The following is an 18492-nucleotide window of genomic DNA, read 5'->3' as shown; positions in this document are numbered from 1 at the left end:
CTCTCGGGTGACACGCGCAACTTTCAACGATGTTTTGGACAAGATTCGGGGAAGGCTAGCCAGCTGGAAAGGAAGATTGCTTAATAAGGCAGGCAGACTCTGTTTGCTCAACTCGGTAGTGACTGCGATTCCTACTTATCGCATGCAAGTATCTCTCTTCCCTAAAGGGGTAACTAATAAGATAGAATCCATGATGCGAAACTTTCTATGGAAGGGTCAAGCTGATGGTAGAGGCCTGAATCTAGTTAACTGGAAAGTGTTGGTCACTCCTAAGAAGTTTGGAGGTCTAGGAATTAGAGATCCTTTTTGTGCCAATATTGCTCTTCTTGGAAAACTAGTTTGGCAACTTTTTCACCATCCCAACAAGCTATGGGTTCAACTGTTGACGGAAAAATACCATTCTTCTAAGGATGATTGTTTTAGTCAGTCTCGAGGAAGGGGATCTTATGTTTGGAAGAGTATATGTCGAGCTTGGGATATCCTAAAGGAAGGTTTTAGTTGGTGCATTGGGGATTTGGAACAGAACTTTTGGTTTTCTAAATGGAGAAGAGAGGGGCGACTGTGTCAGGAGATGGATTATGTTCACATTTCTGATTCGGATCTCAGGATCTTGGACCTTTGGTCATCTGGACAGTGGAACCTTGAGAATATCTATTCTCCTCTGAATCAGTCTCTGCAGAGCAACATTAACTCTTACAACCCAGATGTTCAAGCTGGTTCAGAGGTCGGTTGGGGTTGGACTGGTGCGGCCTCAAAGGTTTATGATGCTCATAGTGGTTATTTATGGCTCAGTAAGAATATGTTTAGTTGGGAGGATAGGGGTAATTGGCTTTGGCTTTGGCGTCAACATGTTCCGAAAAAGCACAAATTTTTGGCCTGGCTATGTCTTCGGGAGGCTCTTCCTACTGCTGCATTTCGTTTTAGAAGGGGCATTTCGCACACGGATAGCTGTCCACGATGTTTCTCAAGTCAGGAGTCAGTTTTACATTGTATTCGGGATTGTCCAAAAGTCCAACTTGTTTGGCAAGCTTTAGGGATCTCCGATCAACCAGTGGATTTGATGAGTTGGTTCTTACATAATAGCAAACAGCGCCCCTTTAGATTCTTTTCTGGTCTCTGGTGGATTTGGTGTTCGAGAAATAACGAGATCTTTCATCCTCACGAGCATTGGACCACAGACAAGGTGATTGGTATGGCTTTGTCCTTAGAAAAGGAGCTCCGAAATATTTTTGAGTTGCAACGACTATCTATCCCCTCAACCATTAGTGGCTCTTGGATTCCCCCCTCAGTGGGTACCTTTAAGATTAATTGTGATGCTAGCTATCCTAGCAGTGGTGCTCGAGTTGGTTTTGCTTGTGTTAGCAGAGATTGGAAGGGAAGGTGGCAACGAGGCTGTCTGGGAACAATTGAGAGTCGTAGCATTTTGCAAGGAGAGTTGTTTGCTATTTGGAGAGGCTTTCTTTTAGCATGGGACTCGGGACAAAGAGACATTATATGTGAGACAGACTGTGTGGAGGCTTTTACTATTGTCAATAATTTACAAGATTGCTCTGGGTTTATTGATCCTTTGGTGTTAAAAATCCGAGATATCATGTCTTGGAAATGGCGTGCTGATCTTCGGTTGATCTTGAGAGATGCAAATACAGTAGCAGACATCATGGCAAAGACTGCAATGAGGACTATTTCTCCCCAAGTGGAGCTTCCATTGCCTTGGAAGGAGTTTGAGAGTAGTATTCAGCGGGACTGCCTTTCTTAAGCAGTTTCTTGTTTTTTTTTTCTTTCTTAGTTTTTGTTTATTTTCTTTTAAGTCACCAAAAAAAAAGATTGAGTCCGTGCACCAATGTTACCCTTGACTTTCGAAATGCTCTAATTGCACCCTTCAGATTGAGCTCCGTGCGAAATCCTGGTCCCTCCACCCAATTCCGGCGTGACTCAGCAGCCGGAGCGCTGAGCTGGCTGTTTATTGTCCATGTAGGCAGCCTTAAACGGCGCCGTTTTGCGTGGATGGCCTTAATGAATCAACACGACGTTGTTTTGCCTTGGAGGGGAATTGAAACGTTGCTTGGGGAGGGGGTTGATCATTCGTTAGGCTTTCTCCTACTTCTCTTCAAACGTTTCCTCTCGCTGTCGTCCAGAGAATGGTGTGACATTAGGGCACTTTCTGGCTATTGCTTGAGTGAGTTCATTGCCAGGAGAAGGAAGTACGCCACAGGTACGAAGTGGTTGAAGCAGAGGCTATCGTCATCGTCAGCTACAACAAGGTTAGTAATACAGAATGTGTAGTTGAAGTTTAAATTTTTTTTTTTGGTTTTCACTGATGGATGTTCACGTGGTGTCTTGATTGAAGCAGAGTTGATATTCGTTTGGTGTCTTGTTTAGATTTCTGTGTTGTTAGGTTTTTGTGGTTACGTTGTTAGGCAGGGGTTTGGTTTGCTCTGTTTTTTTTCTTCCTCAAAGAAAGGTTGCATGTGTTTAATTTGTTTGTTAACTTATCTAGCAGATGGATGAAGTACTGGACATTATGTTTCATCATGGAGGAAGTTTTGAGAAGGGCGTGGATGGAAAGATTGGTTACTATCCGGACAACAGAAACTGCGTAGGTGATGTTGAGGTGGATAGGTTGGATGTATTTTACCTGAGAAACTATTATAAGGAGCTAGGTTATGACAGAATGAAGGAAGTCTGGTGGCTTGTACCTGGAAAGAGCATAGGGGAGGGATTGAGGAAGTTAAATAGTGATGCAGACCTAAGAGAGATGTGTGAGATGGGTTCACAGAATGCCGGCCTTGTTGATATCTACATTGAACATCAGGTTTCGTCACCTGAACTGATAGAAGGGGAGGAGGTTATGGTATACATTGATGATCAAGTAAGGGACCTTGGGACTCAAGCTAAGGAAAATGTTGCAGCTGCCCCAGATGATGGTTCTAGGCCAAATCATGGAAAGAATCCTACTGCTAATGTGAGTCGACCTAGAGAGGAAGGGGTAAAAGCATCAGTTAAGGTGCCGTCTGAACAAAAAGTTAAAAAGAAGGCCAAGAACACCTCGAAACCAAGTCAAACAAAAGTTCATAGGAGGTATTGCCTCAGGTCTGCCACTAGGATAGGAGGCACAAAGGCTCAGAAAAGAGGGCAGCGTAGCAAGATCCCAGTGATGTTGATGTCATCTGATGAGGAGTCCTCTAAAACTGATGATAGTTCAGAAGATGAGCCCTATAAACCAGTAAGGGAAGACAGCTCATCTGATTCATGTGTTGCGGACCCTGTTCCTTCACCTAAGGTAAAGGGTAAGAAGAAAACAAGTAAGGGGAGTGCTTCACAGGATAAGGGTAAGGGAAAGAATAAGATGAAGGAGAAGATTTGTGTTGATGAAGATGCTTATGTGGAGGGTAATTCTGATATTGAAGTGGATTTTGGAAAAGTTGGAACTGATAAGAATGATGATTATGATGCATACGATCCTGGGACTGATTCTGATGGTGCCAACTCTTGGCATTCATTGGAGATGAAAACCCCACCCAATTCTGAAGACGAACTAGAAGAGGAGACCGAGTCTGATGAGGTGTTTCCTGTTTTTAGAGAGGGGGCTAGGTTCGGGGAGCTTCACTTGGAGGTTGGAATGAAGTTTAATACAAAGTGGGATTTCAAAGAGGCTGTTAGGGAGTACACCATCCAGGAGGGAAGGCGTATTCGGTTCAATAAAAATGATAGGAATAGGCTTAGGGCAGTTTGCAAGGTGAAGGAATGTGGTTGGGTCATCTTTGCTTCCAAGGACCGAGACGATACTTGCTGGCAAGTGAAGACTTTCAGAGATGATCATAGCTGTGCAAGGGAGGATAAGAACAGAGCAGCCAATCGTAACTGGGTTGCTAGTAAGCTGGTGAAGAAAGTCAGAAAGTATCCCAACTTCAGGCATTGTGATGCAAACACCTTCTTCAAGACCAAGTATGATCTGTCATTGAATAGGAACTCGATCTCTAGGGCACTGTCTGATGCTAGAAACCTTGTATATGGTGATGAAAAGGCTCAGTATGCAATGGTGAGGGACTATGGGGAGACACTGCTGAAGACAAACCCGGGTTCAACTGTCGAAATTTGCACCATCCCACAGCCAAACGGTGATGTGATATTTGAGAAAATGTATGTGTGTTTAAGTGGCTGCAAGAATGGATTTAAGGCAGGATGTCGTCCACTCATTGGACTTGATGGTGCTTTCCTGAAAACTGTCTTTGGAGGGCAGATTCTCTCAGCTATTGGGCAGGATGCAAACCACCACATATATGTCATTGCTTGGGCAGTTGTAGAAGTTGAAAACACTGCCAACTGGAAATGGTTCCTGGAACTACTGCACGCAGATTTGGGAGATTACAAGACACATGATTGGTGTTTCATATCCGACATGCAAAAGGTACACTACTGCTAATCCTTTCTAATTTAGTTTCCAGTTTATTTGCATCACTGTGTTACAATATCCTTGATCTGTAAGAGGCTTGCTGATATCTGAGTAGGACTACTGTAGATGCACGATAGTAAAAGTTAGGGACAATTATGGTGCCTTTGTTAGAAACTCAGGGACTATTATGGTGAAAATTAACAAAGTGAGGGTCTAGTATGGTGAAAATAAAAAAAGTAAGGGTCTAAATGGATGAGCATATAACTATGTATTCAACATACTTCTCTCTGTTGTATCTGTGTTAATTATTATTGGCATCCACTCTGTGTTGTAGGGACTCATAAATGCTGTACAGGAGGTGATGCCCAATGTGCATCACCGTTTCTGTGTGTGGCATTTGTGGAAGAATTTCAACAAGCAATGGAAAGATCTGGAGCTAAGAGGGTTGCTATGGGATTGTGCACGAGCCACAACATTTGAGGAATTCAGGGAACATAGGGAAAAGTTAAAGAGGCTTAATCCGGAGGCATGGGCATACCTAGAAAAGTGGCCAACACATTCTTGGACAAGATCTCAGTTCAGTCACAAGCCAAAGTTAGACTCAATTTGTAACAATGCGTGCGAAGTATTCAACGCAAAGATTAAGGAAGCTAGGAGGAAGCCTATAATCACACTGCTGGAAGAGGTTAGGATGTTCGTAATGAGGACGATGGCCAAAAATAAAGTGAAGTTGGATAATCATGTGGGGATACTTCCCCCAGTGATCAAGAGCAGACTGGAGAAGCTGAGGAAGGAATCTAGGCAATGGCAACCAATCTGGGCTGGAGACACCGGATACGAGAAGTTCGAGGTACATGGACACCCTACACACCATGTAGTGGATCTGGGGAAAAGGCTATGTACTTGTCAGTTTTGGATGCTAACAGGTAATGTCTTTAACTGTTACTTAATTATTAAATTACTCTGCCTAGTGAGTCTAATTAACTATGCACCTACTTGTTATTGCTGATGATGGTGTTGCAGGAATCCCATGTGTGCACGCATGTGCTGCTATTGCAAGGGTCAACAAGTGGCCTGAGGATTTCTGCCACAAGCTCCTCACAATGGAGTCCTACAAAGCCACTTACTCCCACCACATAAATCCTATACCTGGCCAACAATTATGGGAAAGATCTGAGGCCAACAGACCATTGGCACCTTTGGTTAAGAGGAAACCTGGACAGCTCCAAACCAAGAGAAGGAAGGATGCGGATGAGGGGGGTCACTCTAGCAAGAAATCCAAGTCAACCACCACTCTGAAGAGACAGCTACGACCATTCACTTGCAAGTATTGCTTGCAGAAAGGTCATACAAAAAGAGGGTGTCAGAAGAAGAAGGCGGCTGAAGCTGCAAAGGCTGAGAAGAAGAAAGCTGCGGAGGCTGCTGCTAAAGACCCTAAGGCTGCTGCTCAGAATGTCACTGCAACTGCCACTGCTTCAGCTACAACAACTACTTCCAATGCACCTCAAGCTGCAACTGCCTCTGCTACTGCTACAGGCTCTGGAATTGCAACAGCGTCCGCTACTGCAACTGCTACTGCATCTGCCCCTTCTCCTGCCACTCTTGTGGATATGGATGTCCAGCAGGCTGAAATTGATTTGTCTCAGCCCTCATACTCTGAAGCTGAAAACTCCCAAAAGGTATTTGTTTAATAATGTTTCATGTAATGTGTTTTTATTACTTGTCTTATTTTATAGGCTTTATGTCAAATATTGTCTATATTGCAGCAGCATGAACAAACCAGGAACACACCTACAAGACCTGGGAAACTGCCACTTAGAAGAAGGTCACCTCCTCCAACTGGCTCTGCATCATTCAATCCAATGGAGGGAGCTAGTGAGGCAACTGCAGCAAGGCTTGCCAACTTCCTGAAGTTTGTACCCACCCCAGGGTTCAAACCGCCAAGAAAGAAGTGATGCAGATCCTAGCTTTAGGTTGAGATTATGAAAGATTGTAATATTTTGTGAAACAATTATCTTAGTCTCTTTTGTTTGGTCATGGTGATTTATAGACACCTCTGCAACTTTTAAATACTAATTAAGTTGCTGGAATCTAGCTGAAACAATGCTCAGAATTTTTTGGCTTGTTATTGTCATCAATGCATTATTGCAGAATTTTATATGAACTATTTTTATTGTGATTCAGTTATGAATTGTGCCTTATGTAAGCTCATCCTACTGTTGCTTATCCATATCAATTATGTTTACAAGAACAAAACCAAATAGTCATTCATTATATCAAAAACAATCTAATGTCAATTACATTATTCATAAACTGGATTACACTGGTTGTGTGTTTCAACTCTCACCCTAATCAAACCTTCAACAGTAACATCAACACAAACACAACTAACATAAATACCCCTAAACCAAGCACTTGGACCATCAGCTTTACATTTCTCACATCTGCTTCCAGCTTGCCCACCTTCCATGCAATGTTCATCTTCATCCCACCTTGCTCATCTTCTTCATCAGATTTCAGCGGCACCTCATCCTTTGCCGAATCTGCCCAGACAAATAACCCACACCAATTCTTTCCACTAGTCTGCAAACAAGCATCAACCTTATCAAACAACTACCTCAAGTAACCAACACTATAAATTTCAGCCAAATTTCAGCTAGTAATTGCACTCACGTTATAATTCGGACACCCGAAGAACGGCTTATTAGGATGACTCTCCGTCCCTGACCACCGAAGGACAGGCCTACACCCACAACCACACCACTCTAGAACTGCTGAACGCCGGGCACGCACATTGTTTCCTCTCCAGATTCCAGTTGCAGATGAGCGATTCGACCTACGAGAAGCTTGACTGTCACTCATGGCGGGAGAGGACGAAGAAGAATAACAGGGAAGAAGAGGGAGAGTTGGACGACGAACCAATACACATAGAAAGAGGGAAGAACAACTTAGGGTTTATAATTGGTACCAGGGACTACTTTAGGGAATTTCGACATTTTTTGAAGATCCTCCACATCAGCTAGCCGTTTAAGGCTGCCTACGTGGACAATAAGCAGCCAGCTCAGCACTCCGGCTGCTGAGTCACGCCGGAATTGGGTAGAGGGACCAGGATTTCGCACGGAGCTCAATCTGAAGGGTGCAATTAGAGCATTTCAAAAGTCAAGGGTAACATTGGTGCACGGGCTCAATCTGAGGGGCCATTATGGGGTTTTACTCAGAGTAAGGAGCATAACATTTTTTAAAAAATGATTTGCTATTATCTTTTTAACGGGATATTTTATTAAATTTCATCTATAAAATATAATAAAATAAGAGTTAAAATTTATTTTGTTAATAATGAATATAATATTTTTTATGTAATAAAAACTAAAAAGTATTTAAGACTAATATTGTTTACAAGAGGTTAAATTTATTTATTCAGAGGTTTTGTTGAAAACTTGAAATTAACCATCCATTTTAGTAGAACGAACATGAGAGAACATTATTTACGTAAATGAATCTTTTCAATTTTTTTTATATTTTTTGTAAAATATTATCTTTTATTATATATTTTTTAAATAAGACCAAAAATAAATATATGAAAAAAAATATTAAATAAAAAAAATCATATTTTAAAAACAAAATTTAAGAAAATGCATTTCCCATTAGTTACAAGTCTTTGTTATCACTTATCACTCAGTGCTCAGTAGTCAGTTCATCTGTGTTGACTAAACCAGCAACCACAATTCAGTGTTGACTTTACCACCAAAATTAGGTGACTACATAACTAGGGTTTCAAATTCCCCGCCAATTCTCTTCTCTCTCTCTTCAATGGCAACAGAGGAGAATGACGCCAAACCAGAAACCACCCCCAACACCACCGTCCCTCATCTCCCTACCTCTACACCCAACGACGTCGTTTCGGAACCCATCCAGAAACAGCAGCAGCAGCAGCAACAACCGCCATTGAACCCTAGAGACTTCATCCTCTCCGTCGCTTCCAAAATCGCTACCCAGCCACTTCATAACACTCCCGACCCTCACGTCTGGGGCGTCCTCACCGCCATTTCCAACAATGCTCGCAAAAGAACCCAGGTAACTCGTAACCTTCTCTCATTACTTATATTCACTTTTTCTTTAGCTTTAATTCGAATAGCACTTTTGGATTTCCTCAAATTGTTTGAAAAAAAAAAAGGTTAACTTTTCTTGTTGGTTTCGAAAATACAAAGTAAAAAATAAAAACCATGTACTTGTAAGTTACTATTACGTAGGACAATATGGAAAGGGAAAAGGCATAACTTTTAATTGAATGTATAGTTAGCCATGTAGGTTTTACAGATTATTTGTATTCAACTTATAGGCGAACTTGGATTTATTCACATTATAGGCGAAAAAGTCTTTTTTGTTTTAAATTTTTTAGAATTGTCTAAGAAGTAATTTTTTATTAAATGATTTTGAAAACGAAAGAAGCTGATTCATATGTAGGACTATATGCAATAAGGGAAAGCTTTTTTTCTCTTTAAAAGGAAATAAAGGGTATAGATATCACTTATTCAATGATTTTGCTATCGACATGGTTCATGATTGGACAATGTGGTATCATTTGATCCAATAACATACTTCACATGGGCTGTGGAGATAAAAGTTTTGTGGTTGTTTGGTGAACTAGTTAATTTTTGGTACATAACAATCTTTGCTTTTTCTTTGATAGAAGCATCAATCTTAATAATTGCAGCATTGTTTGATTTTCATCTGACTGGGAGAACTGTAAGCAGGGAATAAATATTCTGTTGACTGCTGATGAGCACTGCATTGGGCGATTGGTGGAGGATGTGCGTTTCCAGATTGATTCCAACTCTGTTAGTGCAAACCATTGCAAAATTTATAGGATGAGGGTTACCAATGAAAATATGGAGGACACTATGTCTGTATTCTTGAAAGATACGAGGTTGTTGCCATTTCTTTTTTGGATTTATTTTACATGCATTCTACCGAGGTGTAATTTACATGTAGCTTGTCCCACCTAGTGGTATAGATTTATTATTTTTGTTGTATCATCCATTGCCAAGTCATTTTAAATTTTTTTTCTGAATCTGTTGAAGATGTGTCAGTTTGTATTTAAGTGCTGCAAGTTGTCTAATTTGGAATTTGTCTTGCTCCCTTCATGTTTTGTTTTTTGTTTAGCACAAATGGAACTTATCTGAACTGGGAGAAATTGAAAAAGAATAGTGCTGCTGTAAAAGTTCATCATGGAGATATTATATCATTTTCAGCTCCCCCTCAACATGGTAATATGAGTTCCTTTGGAATTCAGTGATTCTATTACGATTTTATCTTTTATACCAATCCCGCCATTGTACAACTCACTCTCATCACACACACACACACACACACTTGCATCGATATTTGTTAGAATTTGCAATGTATCTTTGTTCTCTTTCCAAAAGGAAACTTTTTTTGTTCTCTTTCCCTATTGAAAAACTTTTGTCTTATCTTAACAGAGCTTGCATATGCTTTTGTATATCGAGAGGTGGTTGTGTCCACTCCCACAACAGATAATGCAGTTCCCAAACGGAAAGCAGGTAGCATTATGATTAGCAGCTCACATACATACTATTCTTAGTCATTCTTGCATTATACTCTGGTTAATGCTCATAAGCAGAACTCAGACCTCTATTTTGTCAAAGATTAAAGCTTCATATGTGATGAATGTCATAATTTTGCTATGCTTTGTTGCAGGATGTTGCTTTGAGACAAATTTATTCGATTGTATAGGTTATATTGTATCGAGATTGATACTGATTTTCTTTTTGCTTTAACTTTTCCCCCCTTGTATGTAGAGGAGTTCGTTTCTGAAAACAAGAGATTGAAGGGTTTAGGCATTGGTGCTCCTGAGGGTCCTATATCTCTTGATGATTTCAGAAGCCTTCAAAGATCAAACACGGTGTGTTAATTTTGAAGGATTGAAGTATAAATGAGTGAAGCAAACCTTTTTTTTTTCTTTAAGTTATCCAATGTTCTTGTTGCCAGGAACTGAGAAAGCAATTGGAGAATCAAGTTGTTTTAATTGATACCTTGCGTAATGAAAATCGTGCAGCTGTTGAACTTCATGAAAATGTACGTAATTTCATTCATTTTATGACTTACTTTTCCAGTGTGATATTTAATGGCTATTTGTGCATCTAATGGATTTCAGAACAAATCTTTGTCTTAATTTAAACTTATTTATTCATGTTGCTTAAAACCTACAATATCTTACCTAATATATGATCCATTCTCTAGGAGCTGAAATCAGTCAAAGAGTCGGTAGCAAAAGGTTACCTTGATCAATTGAAAGAGTTACAGCTAATGGTCGATCTCAAACACAAGGAGTTGGGAGAAGCTAACAAAATATCTGCTGAACAGAAACATGCATTGGAAGACCTTAATGAGAATCTTAGTGTTTACATGCAGTCATGTGCTGAAGCAAATGCTATAATACATAGGTATGCGTTGTTGGATTCAGAATTTATCATTGATGTAGATATTGAATGGTATGAATACTTCATATTATGTAATTTCTTGGGCTGGCAATGGATACCCGTGATGCTCCCCATCCACGTTTATGAATATGCCCCCATTCCCGCCCCATCCCCATCACGGGTCCCCGATTAATTGTCTCCGCGAGGATGGCGGATATCCGCGGGTATTCATGGGTATTGTCTTTAAAGTTGTTTTAAAACAATTTAACACAACTCATAACACAATCTTTCAAAAATTCAACAAAGTTTAACATAAATCAACATAATCCAAAGTTCCAAACACAATTTAACATAATCTAATACAAATATTAAATATCCACCATGATAACTTATAACTTTTTATACAAGTGATGACATTTTAGTAAATTCCACCTTCCTGGGGATATTGCGAGTCCCGGTGGGGTACCCTACCTCTACTCCCATCCCCGTCCCCTTCCCCAGTAATTTCAGGTTGTCCTGATTCAAGTTTATTGATATTTATAGTGGCTTCTGATTAGAGCTTATCAAAATGGTTCAGCCTGTCTTTTTATGTTGAAGTTGTTAAACTAATTTTGAATCACTTTTGGAGCTCGTTTTCTATATTTATTTCTTTTTAAAATTTATTTTCCTGGTATTTGAAGTGCTAATATTTATGTTGGTCTATATGGTAACTCTCTCAGTCAAAAGGTAAATATTACTGAACTGAAGGAACAATTAGATGAAGAGAAAACTAAGCGAAAAGAAGAGCAAGAAAAGGCTGCAGATGATCTAAAGGCTGCAGTTCATAGAGCTCAGTCTGAGGCTCAGGAAGAATTAAAACGACTTTCTGATGCTGCGTCAAGAAGAGAAAGAGAACTACAAGAAACAATAAATAAGCTCCAGGTTTGAAAGTTTTGATACTAATATTGAAAAAAAATAATAAAAAAATCTTAATTACTTTTTGGGTCAAGTTTAAGTTGCCTACTGGTGGTTTCTTGTGATCTGTTGCAGGAGTCAGAGAGGGAGAGTTCTTCGCTGGTTGAAACCTTGAGGTCCAAGCTGGTACGACTACGATGCTGATGCTGTTAGCCAAGCCTTAGTGCCAAATTTTATGTACTACAAATGTTATTCCTTTTCTAATGCAGGAGGATACTAGGCAAAAGTTGGTTGTCTCCGATAATAAAGTTCGCCAGTTGGAAACACAATTACATGAAGAACAGCTGGCCTCTGCAAATGGTGAAAAGGTACAAAGATAACTTTATATGGAGTTTCATGTTACTTATCCATATTTTGGTTTAGCTGCGAATAACTAATTCTCTGCTGATTGATGAGCAGAGAGTAGAAGAACTTGAGCTGGAGACAAGAAGTTTAAAGAAAGAGCTTGAAAGTGAAAAGGTATAGACGAAAAGGAAGTTCATGGTATAGAATACAGATAGCTTTTGGTACAAAACCATTTATGAAAATAATGTCTGCTTTGCAGTAATTCCTGTGTTCTTATCTTATTTTTCCTAATGTCATTTCTATGTGAATGCAAAGTTATTCTATGAGTTGTGCTGACAGTGCTTATGGTTCCAGGAATACTGAATCCCATAGCAGATCTGTTTCTTCAGCATTCCATCTGATTAATTTCTTTTCCACCTGAAGTTTCTTTCTTTGTTGCTGTTGTTAGCAGGTAGCTAGAGAAGAAGCGTGGGCTAAAGTTTCAGTTCTTGAGCTTGAAATAAATGCTGCAATGCGAGATCTTGATTTTGAGAGACGGAGGTTAAAAGGTGCCAGAGAAAGGCTTATGCTTCGGTAAGGTTTTTATATGATTGCTAATATTCATCATGGGTGACATGGCTAGTCTCGATAGGATAATGTATATAAGGGTTGAATGGTAGATTTTTTTTTAGTGTGAAATGCTGATTGACGGTGTAGCTGTTTTTTAATGCAACATGTATGCTTCTGCCTCAATCTTCATGGTGATGATAATTTGATACACTTTGGCTGAAGCTCAATCACTAAATAACCACAACTATTTGTGATGCAGGGAAACACAGCTACGATCGTTTTATTCTACAACCGCAGAGATACAAGTACTTTTCGCTAAGCAACAAGAGCAACTAAAGTCTATGCAGAGAACTCTAGAAGATGAAGATAATTATGACAACACATCAGTTGATATGGATGGAGCCATGGGTGGAACATCACCCAGAGAAAAAGAAAATGCTGCAAAGGCAGGATCTGTTAACTCTGCACAGAAGCTTAACAGAGATCAAGTTGAAACATCAAGCGATGAAGCCAGTGTCACCGAGAAGCATGACTGCGGTTTAAGAAGTGAAGAATGCCAAAATACGCAAGAAGCCGAATTCACCAGTGCAGATCATGACCATGGTGTTAGAGATGGATTCGGTTCGAATATAGATGGTGTTGGCACGGCACCTATGATTGAGGGAGATGCCATATGCACCGAGCGAGTTGTTGAGACTGAAAGTCCTGCAAATTGTGGTGACCGGAACTTCGATTTGAACAGGAATGATGCTTTAGCTGGGGACACTATGCAGCTTGATGATGATGTTAATGGACAAGAAACTGAAGACCATGTTCAAACAACTACTAGGCAAGTTTTACATCACTCGCAATCAAATAATCATGTCGACACTCAAAAGACCATCGAGGATACACAAGCCAGAGACACAATCCAAACAGCAGACCTTATAACTTCCGAAGTTGCCGGTAGTTGGGCTTGCAGCACAGCTCCATCTGTGCATGAAGATAATGAATCTCCAACCAGAGACAACAATGCAAGTTCTGGACCATTGCATGATTCGAATGGTATGGTGGCCGAGAATCAGATCACTCCTACTTCAGATGCTGATGGTGCCGGAAGAAATAATGAACAAAAACTACAAAGCGAGACGATTGGCATTGTTGCTACTGATTCAAGGGGGCAATCTGGAGGCTCTGCCAATCAAGAGAGAGACAATGTTGCGGCTCTATTTGACTCGGAAACTGAGAGTTGCAGCGACACTGGCGATGATGACATAGCTGATGCAAAACATGGATCAATGTCTGATGCAGAAACTCAGGGTGGTGAGCATGATGAGGAGGATCAAAAGCAGGATGATAATGATTCCATGGATGAAGATGATGAAGCCACTCAAGAAGATTCTGTTGGATAGTAGTGGGGAATAGGGTGTATCCAATGAGTCTTCATTTTGTTCTAAGTTGTATATTCTTACTTCTTAGGGTTCTGCATTTCTAACACCAATATCTCTTCTATTTTTCCTCTCTAATTATCATTAGGCTATTTTATTGTATATAAGCTTTCATTCAAATTTCAATGAAAATGTGTTAATATGAATGTCTATGAACATGGTATTCATAATTGGAACTTGGAAGACTCGACAACAATTCACCACATTTATTTAGAATTTAGCACATTAAACATCTTACAAGTTAAGACTTAAGAGCATTAGCCACAATAGCAGAGAATTGGTATTTATTTATTTTTAACCCCTACATTGAATCAATACATAATTCTCCACTATTAAATATACTATAACTTATGTAAAATAAATTTTACCCCAAATTTAATAATAAACAAGATATTGTATCAATGTACAATTCATACAAAAATGTTATGTTGACTTATTAGACATCTAATATTCCTCACACAAGCACATGGAACACACCTTAAGTTTTATATATTTATATATTTATGTAAGGGTGTTACTCCTATAGGAGTTTGTATAAAATAACCTAATGAATCTGTTATAGATCATTATTAAACCTAAAAAGTAAAAACCTGCATGAAGCCTAGGAGGTGGTAGAAACCGACCATGTACGATGGTCGGCGTGGGCTGAGCAAGAAAATTCCCAATACCCAAAATTGAGTAGTCATTAGTCAAAGGATAGTAACAAAGTTTTTCACACAAGAAGGAAATAAAAAATCAAAATTATGAATAATGCAAACCCTGGCAATAATAATAACTAAGATTCTCAAATCTCAATGAACCCGGACAAGCAAATTAAAGGACGTTTTATTATTTCATATATGATTTCAAACATTATGGTATTTATATATATAGAATGATGCCATTTGAAATGTTCACTATTGCTCACGCTATGACTAAAAAATAAAAAAAATAAAAGAATGCATGATTGATTAAATTATGAAAATAATAAGACATACCCTAAAGTCAAAGGCTACTAGTGTAGGAACTAAAGGAGTAAAAGTTAACGGGCCAAGAGTTATTAGAAAACTGAAACTAATAATACACGTAGATTGCTTTAGCTATATCAAAAGTCAAAGAACAAGTAAGGGTTCACGATAAAGAAATTGTTTATGAATTAAATAAATAAGGAATATATATTCTAGAAATTATTGTAACAAAGAAATTTTGAGAGATTTCTAATCAATTCAAAAAACAAAAAAAGTAGTAGTTGGAAGAACAAGCTAATCAAATATGATTATTATATCTTATTTCCTAAATCCTTATAATAAGAAAGAAAATACTCAAAAAACAAAATGTGTCATACACTGTACGCATGCATGCATTCGGTCAATTTCTATGATTCAATTTTTATATATGTTTATAATTCATAGTGATAAATAATTTGACTAATAAGTTTACTCATTTTTTTTTCTTCTTCAAAATAATGTACATATACACTGAAATAATATAAGTCCAAACTATACTCCAATGGAATATATACTACTTTCCTTTATTGCATGATTCCGAATCAATATATATGGTACAAAATTCCATATATAGATATAAATAATTGTAGATGTTTTAAAAACGTAATGATGATAATGTTAACACAAGAAGAAATAATGTAAGTCATGATGATGATGAAGATGTTTACCAATTTTGCTGAGGGGTAATCAATGGCATAGTGGATAATTGAGTGGCAGAGAGAAGAATAGAAAGATCATATAGATTTCTAGTTATTTGAATAATAATAATAATGGAAATGGAAGAATAAAAATTGTGTGATGCATGTTGAGGTGGACCACAAGGGTTATTAGTTTGATGGTGAGAGGTGCATGTAAACTCAGCTAGCAGTCAATACTTATTATAACTATTGCATGTGAAACTACTGCCCCCCTCTTCCAACTCAATTCAACTTATGTATACTCTCTTGACATGCATCCCTATCCATCTATATTATATTTTATTATTTTAATTTTATTTATCATGAAAATTTTTCCACCACATTGATAAAATAAAGATATTTACTATGGGTCAATATCTAAAATACAGAAAAACAAAATCAAAATACATTAAATTAAAATATTCTAAAAATGTAAATTAATATCTTCTAAATAACACTTAAACTCTTCATATTACGAACATTTGAAGCACGTATCATTCACAAAACCAAAAAGGGATTTTGAAACTTTTAAAAATTCTATGCTACGACTACAATAGCTAAGTAGGTATTTATAATCTCTTATTAGGTTAAAACAAAGAAAAACCCTAAAGCCCATAAACATAAGGCCCAATCTAGTAATTAAATAAACAAAATCAAAATACATTAAATTAAAATATTCTAAAAATGTAAATTAATATCTTCTAAATAACACTTGAACTCTTCATATCACGAACATTTGAAGCACGTATCATGACCAGTCGATCAACTCAAATTAATTAATTGAAATTAATATCTAAAAAAATAGTTTTATAAGGTGTACTTGGATTCTTTCACAATACTGTATAGTTCTTATGTTAAACTTTTTTTTTTTATTTAATAACTCATTATATTGGTGTTTTCGTTGAGAATCAACTAATCTATTAAAAAAGGCTACTTTTTGAAAAATTCTACTTGTAGGAAATAGTGAAGTGCCACTAAATAAAATACTGCAAAGTGCAAAGCGCGCAAAACCAATTCTTAAAAGAAAATGTATTGTTTTGCTTGATGTTTTACGAACTAATTATATTGACAAACCCTAATAAGTTTATCTGTTCTTTAAGCACTTCTTTTAGAGTGTTGACTGTGGAGATATTCTAGCATTTATTACAACTTGACGAATATATTTAACATTTGAATTAAGTGGTGTTTGGATATATTAATGATTAATATGTTTCTCTCTCTCTCTCTTTCTTTCTTCTTTTTTTTGTTTTTTAGCAAAGATAGCTTTAAGAAAATGGTAAGTTAATCTTATATATATACCTAAGCTGTTATCAAACATAACATGTTATAATGTCTAAGCTCAGCACGCTTGTGTGCAACTTGAATCATAGTTATTGAATAATTCTTTCACATGCAACACTAAAATTTCTTCTTCATGCCTTCATTATTATCAGTTGGCCGGTGATGAAAAGATTGCAAGCAAATATTATTATTATTATTATTATTATTATTATTATTATTTTGACAAATGGTTTTGTAAGAAGTAGTAAAATTCTTCCTTTTTTTTCCATTATAAATATATTACTATCTCTTTATTCAACTTCACTTCAACACACACATATATACACACTATCATCTACTGACTTGCACTGGTCTAGTAATTATTAGTTTGGATTAACTTATTTGAATAAAAAAAAGTGTTGTTAATAAAAATTAATTTTATTAAATTTTAAATTTATTTGAATATATTTTTAAGAAAAATTATTTTTATAAAAAAAATAAAGGATTAAGTGCTATTTTGATCCTCAATATTTTAGATTGATTCTAGTCAATTTTTCGGTACGACTTTCCATCAATCGAGCGATGAAGTTCAAAGAGAAGAGACCCAAAGGGTGCTGCTTGAACTACAAGTAGAGCTGGCAGCCGAAAAATTAAAAAGAAAGGCAGTGGAGGATGAAATAGCAACCGATAAAACAAAAGGACAGACAATGAAAAATGAAATAGCAGCCAAAAAGATAAAGATGCCGGCAATAAAGAGTGCTCTGAGATGACTAATTCAAGTGCAAAGTGGAGAGTCGTCACAAGACGTCGTTGCATGGATGAATTTCTTGAAGGGACAGAGTGAAAAGTAGATATAAGATTAGATTTTTTTTTAAATATACACTTTTTTAAAGTTGACTATACAACTCTTAGTAATTGATACACTTTATTGATATTTATATAAATATATGAATTTGCTTCGTAATTTTTTTAATGCCATTTCGCCATCAATTTATTTGTTAAGAGACAAAATAATTAAAATTTGTAATATTAAGAAAAATCCTAAAAATAAAAAAACACAAATTAAAAAACAATACCTAGTACATCCGAATTAAAAACAATGTTGATGTGCGGTGCAAAATATAATATTTTTACGGTCGTTTAGCCAGAAAAATAGCGGCGGTTACAAAACGGATAAAATTAAATTTAAAAATTCTACGTTGTTAGATAGTGATGGTTTCTAACCGCCGCCAAATAAATTTGAAAAAAATAACGGTCCTTAAATAGTGGCGGTTCATAACCGTCGGTAAATTTTGACGAATTCGAAGTTGGTGATATTGCCGCTATATATTGATTTTGCGGCAGTTGTGCCAGTAGTTCATGAAAACCCCCGCAAAATCAAATAGCCACATCCTAAACTGCGACGTTTATGGAACCGCTGGCATGTCGTTTTGCGGTGGTTTTAGAAAAAAAAAATAAACGCCGCTATTTCCCGATTCTCTTGTAGTAGTGTTATTTCTGTCTTAAAAAATTTTAAACAGG

General features: G+C 37.3%; 2 protein-coding genes across 3 annotated transcripts; both read left to right on the top strand.

The window, feature by feature from the left end:
* Window positions 1-5496: 5496 nt before the first annotated feature.
* LOC148575347 (uncharacterized) lies at window positions 5497-6348 on the top strand. Its single transcript, XM_088504446.1, has 2 exons — window positions 5497-6072; window positions 6160-6348. Exons 1-2 carry the CDS (start codon window positions 5497-5499, stop codon window positions 6346-6348), a joined length of 765 nt encoding a protein of 254 aa, XP_088360572.1.
* Window positions 6349-8041: 1693 nt separating this feature from the next.
* On the top strand, window positions 8042-14200 carry LOC107625988 (uncharacterized). 2 transcript variants are annotated; one of them, XM_088503973.1, is made up of 13 exons: window positions 8042-8467; window positions 9148-9320; window positions 9557-9660; window positions 9874-9954; window positions 10213-10316; window positions 10403-10489; window positions 10655-10857; window positions 11553-11754; window positions 11863-11913; window positions 11997-12095; window positions 12187-12246; window positions 12524-12645; window positions 12881-14200. In XM_088503973.1, the coding sequence occupies exons 1-13, from the start codon at window positions 8204-8206 to the stop codon at window positions 14010-14012; spliced, it is 2682 nt and encodes an 893-aa protein (XP_088360099.1). In that variant the 5' UTR covers window positions 8042-8203; the 3' UTR covers window positions 14013-14200. The 2 variants fall into 2 exon arrangements, with proteins under 2 accessions (XP_088360099.1, XP_088360097.1); XM_088503971.1 differs by having other exon boundaries at window positions 12521-12645.
* Window positions 14201-18492: the final 4292 nt, after the last annotated feature.

Source organism: Arachis ipaensis, chromosome B2 (assembly GCF_059453495.1).
Source record: "Arachis ipaensis isolate K30076 ecotype BB chromosome B2, ASM5945349v1, whole genome shotgun sequence".
Taxonomy (NCBI): Eukaryota; Viridiplantae; Streptophyta; class Magnoliopsida; order Fabales; family Fabaceae; genus Arachis; species Arachis ipaensis.
Note: the sequence above shows the minus strand (reverse complement) of the source record. Positions and strands in the feature narration are given on the sequence as shown.

Coding starts and splice junctions, on each gene's coding strand:
- LOC148575347 (XM_088504446.1), top strand. CDS start 5,497: ATGGAGTCCTACAAAGCCACTTACTCCCACCACATAAATCCTATACCT. Junction 6,073..6,159: donor AAGCTGAAAACTCCCAAAAG/GTATTTGTTTAA, acceptor TCTATATTGCAG/CAGCATGAACAAACCAGGAA.
- LOC107625988 (XM_088503971.1), top strand. CDS start 8,204: ATGGCAACAGAGGAGAATGACGCCAAACCAGAAACCACCCCCAACACC. Junction 9,955..10,212: donor AGTTCCCAAACGGAAAGCAG/GTAGCATTATGA, acceptor CCTTGTATGTAG/AGGAGTTCGTTTCTGAAAAC. Junction 11,755..11,862: donor AAACAATAAATAAGCTCCAG/GTTTGAAAGTTT, acceptor GATCTGTTGCAG/GAGTCAGAGAGGGAGAGTTC.